This window comes from Carlito syrichta, unplaced genomic scaffold (genome assembly GCF_000164805.1).
Source record: "Carlito syrichta isolate Samal-C Ts95f unplaced genomic scaffold, Tarsius_syrichta-2.0.1 Scaffold123377, whole genome shotgun sequence".
NCBI lineage: Eukaryota > Metazoa > Chordata > Mammalia > Primates > Tarsiidae > Carlito > Carlito syrichta.
Genome location: NW_007067473.1, coordinates 236,686 through 244,367, shown reverse-complemented (window position 1 = coordinate 244,367; position 7,682 = coordinate 236,686). Strand labels below are relative to the sequence as shown.

At 57.9% G+C, this 7,682-nt stretch overlaps 1 protein-coding gene across 1 annotated transcript; it reads right to left on the bottom strand.

The window, feature by feature from the left end:
* Positions 1-1,719: 1,719 nt before the first annotated feature.
* Positions 1,720-7,334, bottom strand: PDZK1IP1 (PDZK1 interacting protein 1). Its single transcript, XM_008048368.1, has 4 exons — positions 7,116-7,334; positions 4,668-4,776; positions 2,472-2,567; positions 1,720-1,792 (listed from the first exon to the last, which is right to left on the bottom strand). The coding sequence occupies exons 1-4, from the start codon at positions 7,180-7,182 to the stop codon at positions 1,720-1,722; spliced, it is 345 nt and encodes a 114-aa protein (XP_008046559.1). The 5' UTR covers positions 7,183-7,334.
* Positions 7,335-7,682: the final 348 nt, after the last annotated feature.

Sequence of the window (7,682 nt, the reverse complement as noted above, 5' to 3'; positions counted from 1 at the left end):
GGCCTGGCTTTGCCCTCTGGCCTAACCAAGGAAGACATCCTAAGGAAGAGGAGGCTTGGCCAGGCCAAGAAAAAAGAACAGGCAGAGTTTAATGTGGCAGAGGTGAAGAGAAAAGGCATGAGCCACAGAAAGTCATGTGAGCAAAAGCCTGGAGCAGGAATCCATTGCAATAGCTGCCGTTCATTAAGCTGAAGCCCAGAGAGGGGAGGTGACTTGTCCCAAGGCACACAGCAAGACAGGAGTAGACCTGGAACAAAGATTCTGCTTTCCTGATCCCCAGACCTCTTCTCTCTGCTGCAGGCTGCACACTAAGCCCCAGTGAAGGGAGAGGGATAATTCTGGTTGAGTCTTCCCCAGGGGTATCTGGTGGAGCCTTGAACAGCAAAAGAATGGCCACAACAGTGAAGAAGGGGCTGTGACTGGTAGAGACAGTGGCAGAGGGAGATCTGTGGGACAAGGTGGACTACCCTCTGCCCGCTGGCTCCACTCCTCTGGATCTGGGAATGCTCCTGGGTGAGTTCATCTTGGGTTATCACCCCAGATGGAGAGACAGAAGTTGTTCCCAGAAGACCAAGAGTCACAGAGGTGAGGGGCCTCCAGGGGCAGCCAGCCGGAGAAGCTGGGCGGCCCTGATCCTCTACGCCTGCTCCATGCCCTCTAGTGCCCAGTTCCCTGACACCATCCACCCCCCAACTCCTGCCACTGGACTGGGAGTCAGGCATTAGCGAGGACTGGGTTCTATTCCAGCTCTGTGGGGAGACTGGCCACATCCTCCACAAAGAGGAGGCTGAGCTCAGAGAGGATAGCATCTCTCCCAAGGCCACACAGCAAGTTGACAGGAGACCCAGACTCAGCTCTAGGCTTCCTGAGTCTCAACCCAAGACTCTCGCCCAGCGCTTCCTGTGCCAAAGCGCAGCACAGAGGGGATACGGGAGGGGGATAGATCCATGTAATGGGTGAACCCACACACTCCTCCCGAATGGAGGCAGGGGGTGGGGGAGCTACACAAGGAAGGGCCCAGGGTCTTGGGGGTGATGGTGAGCTGGGGGACAGGAATTGCAAGAGAGGCTGTGCCTGGCCTCCCTGCCTCCCTGGCTCCCTGGCTCTCCCACACACCAAGCTCATCAGACACTCCCATTCAAGGCTGCCTCACACGCAGGCATGAGAAAAGACACTGACTCTTTCTTACTCCCACCCTGGATGCAGCCCCTCAGTCCCTTCCAGCCCTGACCCTCTCAGACCTGGCTGCCCTGGGGCACAGGGCTTCCTGGGTAATCCCCCAAAGACACCATGCCAGTGGGCAGAAAGCAATGGTCGCGATCCAAGCAAGATAGGACCTCGCTGGGAGCCTGAGAGGTTGTTGCTGCGACTCAGCCCAGGGGTACAAAAAGTCTTTATTTCACAGAAATAAGGGCCATGTCCACGGTGACCAGGGAGGAGACATGGGGGAGGAGGGGTGCTGAACTGACCATCTTCCTCAGAAGGCTCTTCTGAACCAGGTAGAAGACACCAGGGCCATGGCCAAGCCCCAACCTGGACATGGTGTGAACTCCAGCCTTGGCTGGCTGTACTTCAGAGGAGGCGGGCCAGTGCAGGGTGGGAGGAGTCAGCCACTACCGTAGATTCCTGCACGGAGAAGGAGGTGGCGTGGATGGTGGTGCTGGGCGTTGCTCACAGGTGCCTGGGAGCCTCAGGGCCAAGGCCACAGGTAAGCCAGGGTCACATTGGGGTGCTGCGGACCCTGCCCTCCTCCTCAAGAACGTTCTCATAGGCATTCTCGTGCTCACTGGACCTGAAACAGGATGGCCAAGGATGGTGGGTCATAGTGCCTCCAGTCCTGTCCGCTTCTCCCTGCGCAATCACATCGGCTTCTCCCTACGCTTGTGAGGATGTTTGACTCCCAGAAGGAGGTTCCCCTGTCTGCATCTGGGCATGTGCACCCGAGACTGGAAGCCTCCCAGCAGCCCCTCCCTGAACCCCATCTCCCTTCACTGAGTCATGCCATCTCTGGGTCCCCACTGAACACATCCCCACTGAGCTTATCCCCTACTGAGCTCACTCCCCACCGAGCTGCATCCCCTCCTCAGCTCATCCCGCCCCACTGAGTGAGTTGCAGCCCCCAAGCTCCGTCCTCATTGAGCCCTCTACCCACATTGAGGCCTTTCACACATTGGTTCCTTTCCTGAAGCCTCTTCCCCCATCAAGCCCCTTGTCCCCACGGTACCCACTGCCCCATGATCTCCTGCTGAATCCTCCCTTTCCAAGTCCCCATGCCCTTCCTGCACCTCCACTCTACAGTAAGGCAGCATCTCCCCAGAATCCCGCAGTCTTCACAAAACCCCTGTGGCCTCATTAGCTTTTACCTGCATGAGTCCTCATCCTCCCCACTGTGCTCCCCCTGGGCAGCACCTGGTCCTAGGTCCCTTTGGCCCCTGGGAGCAAAGGCGAGCAGCCCTGCACCAGCACCTCACCTGAAGCTGGCCGCCGTCAAGGAGTACCTTCCATCCGTTCCCACCAGGACCCCATCTGATTTGTTTCCAACAGTCAGGACCATATGCGCGGGGTCCCTAGGGGACAGGGTTTATCAGTAGGTCTCCTCAGTAGGGCCCCTCTTATTCAAGAAGACCCTGTTCTGGGCCCTGGTTCTCACAAGCCCGCAGGGCAGCAGCTGCCCCTTCCCAGGAGCACCTCTGTCCAGCAGGACCTGTCAGTGCCTCATACCCTTCTCTCCCTGCTCCACAGTGGGGCCTGGAAATCTGCAGAAGGCTTGTCCTGCATCCAGGACCTCTCTCCAGCCTCCTAGCCACCCTCAGTTCGGGACCCCACAGCAGGTCCTGCAGGATGCAGTGTCTGCTCCAAACAAATTTCCACAACACGTGTCTCGAGCAGTAGGAGCAGATTCGGTCAGTGGCTACTGAAAGCAGAGCTGGGGCCGGTGGAGAGAGTGTAATCCAAGTGCATCCAATGACAAGCTTCTCACTTCATATTCAAGCCCAAACCCCCTGCACTGTGGGCTCTGCCCGCAGCCCCCGAATCTGCTCTCATGAGGGCCTCGTGAGAGCAACCCCTACACCTGCTCTTCTTTCCTTGGACTCTCGACAGGCACATCAGACTTAACCTGTCCAAAATTAAACTCAGCAGTTGCGCCCAGAGCCACTTGTGCTCCTGTGATCCGGGCCTCTGTGAGTGGAGTCCCGTCAAAAACCAGGGCATCGTCATCCCCACCTTCCTCCCTTGTGCCTGCTACTGTCTCTGTCCAACTACTAGGAGGTTCACCTCCTAGACAGTGCTCAGACCTGTACCTTCCCTCCATCCTCTCGGCTGCCTCCACCGCCCAGACTACCCCCGCTACCCCGACCTTGTGCTCAGCATTTCATGGCTCTCCACACCAGCAGACTGATCACCCCACCCCCACTGCCACTACGGTATCCAACTCGTGGCAGCCCGAGTGATTCTGTGAAGGCATTGTCTCATCCCAACACTGACTGAAAGATCTGTCACCACGGGGCCCGGTGGCTCATGCCTGTAATCCTAGCACTTTGGGAAGCAGAGGCGAGAGGATTGCCTGAACCCAGGGGTTCCAGACCAGCCTAGGCAACATGGCATGACTTTGTCTCTACAATAAATCAAAAAATTAGCTGGGTGTGGCAGTGAATGTCTGTGGTTCCAGCTAGTTGGAAGGCTGAGGTAGAAGGATCGCCTGAGCTGTGGTGGTTGTGAACGTGCCACTGCACTACAGCCTGGGCAACAGAGAGAGACTCTGACTCAAAAAAAAAAAAAAAAGATGTGTCACTGCCTCCTGCTGCACTAAGGTCCAGCCCAAAGCCCAAGTCATTGATCCACAAGGGCCCACTTGACCTGGGTCCTGACTGCCTCATCAGCCTCCTTTCAGGCCTCTCCATCCCTTTCTCCACCCACTGAGCTGCTTGGTCACCGGGCCACTGGGCCACCTTTGTGAGAGCTGCGAAAAGACGCCCATGGGTACAGAGGCAGCCTGGTCCCAGCCTGACAAATGCAGAGTGGGCTGGACTTCAGTCCACCTGCTCCTTTCCTACATGTATCTGCCCCCACAGCACGGGTGCCGTGCCCTTAACTCAGGACCAAGGAATGCTCTTCCCACACCACTCTACCCCGGGACTGGCTCTTCCTTGCTCTCCAGGTCTCAAGATAAGCATGCCACTGTCTCTGACACTCCTGCCCAGGCCAGGCCCACAGTGTCCTCTGTGGCCTCCTGCAGCAGCAATGCTTGACTTGTGAAAGCTCGCTCTATTCTGAGCCTGCAAAGGCAGGGGTCGTCTGTCCCATGGCCCCTCTGCACTGCTGCTGACCCTCCAGGGAGATGGGATCTCTCCTTCCAGAGGCACTCACAGCCCCCATCACAAGCCAGGATGCCATCCTGACTCTACAGGGAGAAACACTGAAACTCTGAGGAGAGAAGGCATTTCGCTGGCAGTCATGGGGAGTGGGTACCAGAGCTGTGGGAGCCAGCGAGCCTGGACTCTAGTTCCGACTCTCACCAACCCACCCTGTGACCTTGAGCTTCTATTTCCCTTCCAACAGTGAGAGGACTGGGCCCAGGGTTTCTGAAGCCTGTCTCACCACTTCTAGAGCAAGAGCAGGGGTCCTGGGGCTCATCTGCCCACCCAGGGGCCCCCGGTAGCACTCACGGCTCATCCTGGCACCAGAAACGGTTGACAGCAAAGGCGATGGCGACAAGGACCAAGAATACGGCCACTGCGATGAGGCCCTGCATCCAGGGTTGAAGTTTCCCCAGGGCTAAAAAGAGGAGGGGGCTGCGGTAAGCTGGGCCACCACGGGCTGCAAATGCAGGAGAAGGGGATGCCTCACACCCCACAGGCTAGGCCTGTGTGGGAGGCCATCAGCCGGCTGCCAGGACCAGAAGAGACATTCTGGGGTGGCAGGGTGGGGCTGACGGCCCATGTGAACCCGCTGAGCTTAAGAAAAGACTGGGGGGTGTGGAGGCTGAAGGAAGGACAGACTCTCAGAGAGAAAATGGGAGTGGGAGGAAGGAATGAGAGGCCAGGGAGGAGCAGGCCTCAGTGTTCTGTGTCTGTGGTCCAGGCAGCCCAAAGCCTTTTCCCCTCCCAACCTCCGTGATGGGTCACATGCAGGGCCCCCCGGGGAGTGCCTGGGCCACAGGGACCAAAGAGCAGCTCCCTGGACAGCCGGCATAGACCGTGCCAGGTGGGAGTGGCTCCCAGAAGGCTGAGGAGAGCCCAGAGCTGACAAGCCTGGGCTGGCATCTGGAAGATCCTGTTCTGTAACAAGAGGTCTCTCTGGTGCTGGGAAGAGTGTGAGAATGGGGGCAGCAGGGCTGCTCAGCTGGAGGGGCCTGGGTGTCCAGCGGAAGGAGTGGACCAGGACGCCTTTAGAGAGATGGATGACGGGGCAAGTTCTTCTCTGGGTCTTGAGGGCCAGGAAGGAAGCTTCAAAACCCAAGCCACTTTTGGTTCCTCCAGTTGGGTGCCAGAGACTAGCATCAGAGACCAGGTTGAGACCCTAAGCATGTACCCTTCGTGCTTTTTTGACCCTTGACACCAACTCAAGCCCTCAAGATTGCCCAGAAGTCTCCACCCTCAAGCCACTCCCAAATGTCTCCTCTCTTCCCCAGGCATCACAGTGCTCCATGAGCCTGAAGAAACCCAGCCCTGCAGAGGAAAGCCACTCTGCAGACAGAGGTCCCAGGACAGGACATAGGGCCACAGGACACTTCTGAGGTCCTGCCTCCAGGCCAAAATACCTGCATCCCTAGAGCCACCCTATATTTTGAGGATCCCAGTCTAGGGATTAAAAAAAAACCCTACTCTGCCTCATATCCACTCAAAAGCCTTCCTTGAGTCTACCTTAAAGCTCCCCTGCTACAGTGAAGCTCAACCTCTTCTCTGAGCATGGCAGATATTGGGAAGGAAGGAGGAGTCTGATGCCAGGTGAGACCTTGCTCATCTCCTGGGGTAGCAGAAAATGCACAGTGTGCTTACCTGGTGCTCCACACCAGCCAAAGAGCAGTGTTTTGGTTTAATTTCATTGCTTCCTCGAGTCAGTGGGTACTCAAGCATTGGGAGTTGGGGCTCCAGGAGGACCCCCCCCCCTGCTTCCTTCAGACCCTGCAACCAATTCCTTCCAGTCACCCAGAGCCCACAGTCCCCTGCTCCACCCCCATGTGGTTCTGGGAAAGCGACTACAATAAGGGCAGAGCCCAGGGCAGGAGAAAGGTGGTTTGAGTCCTGTTCTTTCTTGCCCTGCCCTGTGACCTGTTATTTATTCAACCTCTCCCGTCTTCAGTTCCCCAGAGGGCTTCCAAGACCCAGGAGACAGAGTTGAAGGCCACATACATGAGAGGTCAGGACAGAAGGCGGTGTGGAAACATCTTTGTCAGCTCCTTCTGGGCCCGAGTCCCACCTGCAGAGTCACCAGATGCAGCCTAACAGGACGCCAGACCGTGGGGTGTGGTGCTTTACCAGGTACAAAGCCCTTCCACACCCCTGACCTGGGAAGGCAGGCAGGGTGAGGTTTATTGTTTTCATTTTATGGGTGAGAAAACTGAGTCTCAGAGAGAGGCAGTGATTTACTCAGAGCCACACTGCAAGACAGGCTGAGTAGTATGAAAAGCTCAGGTGGGCATGGTAGGGGCCACTATTGGGACACTGCTCTCTACCCAAGCCCAGGACTGAGCCAAGGAGGATTTAGATCAAAGCCATGGGTAAACCCCCACCAGCACTGCCCTGCCTTTGATGGGTGGCTCAGGCCACACCCCCTTGTGGCCTGCATCCCTGTGCTCAGAACCCAGCATCTGGAGGGCAGTGCCAGCTCTAGGGCTTGGGCCTCAACTCCTGTTCCTCCCCCAGATCCTAGACCCAACATTTCCCTACTGCACCCGTTTCTCACTCCTGGGAAGCAAGTCACAGACAGAGGTCCAGCTCGGCGGTCTCTGCCTTGGGAGGCTCCTTTAACTGGCCCAGTCCCTGCTTCCCACCCCCCAAGCTACGGGTGTTAGGTGGGGCGGGGGCCAGAACCCCACCCCACCCACCCCTGGATCACCAGCACCCAGCCCTCTCCTCCCTGCAGCCACCAGGGCTGACCCAACCCTGAGCTACCTTTTTGACAGCTGGCGGGTGGCACTGCCGTGAGCAGGCCCAGAATGAGCAGGCTGAGGGCCGACATGGCTGCAGGTCCTCCTGGGCCTTTCTTCTGGCCGTCGGTGTCTGGACTCCTGGGGTTGCTGTGGACTCTGCTGGTGTCAGCCTGAGATCAACCTGGGCTCAGTCTGGCCTTGGAAAAGGAGAGGTAGGAAGGAAGAAGGCGAGGGAGGGAGGGGAGGGAAAGGTGGGAGGTGGAGAGAAACTGCCCTCCCTTCCATGGTAATGAGCTGCCAGGCCTGGCCTCCTCTGGCCGGCGCCCAGCCCGCTCCACTCCCGTTGGCATTCGAGGTCACCTTCCAGGGGCTAGCTAAGGAGGTGGGTCTGAGGACCAGGCAGACGTAGGGAGAGCCCCAGCCTCACCTCCAAGCCCCTGAGCTCCTCCTTCCTGGCAGAGGGGCTAGGCTCTGGGGAAAGCAGTGACACATTGTGGCTCCTGGCTTGACGGGCCCAGCGGGTGGGGCTTCTTGGAAGGCTGATGACACTGGGATTGAGAAATGTGCTGGCTGGCTCAGGGAGCCCGGG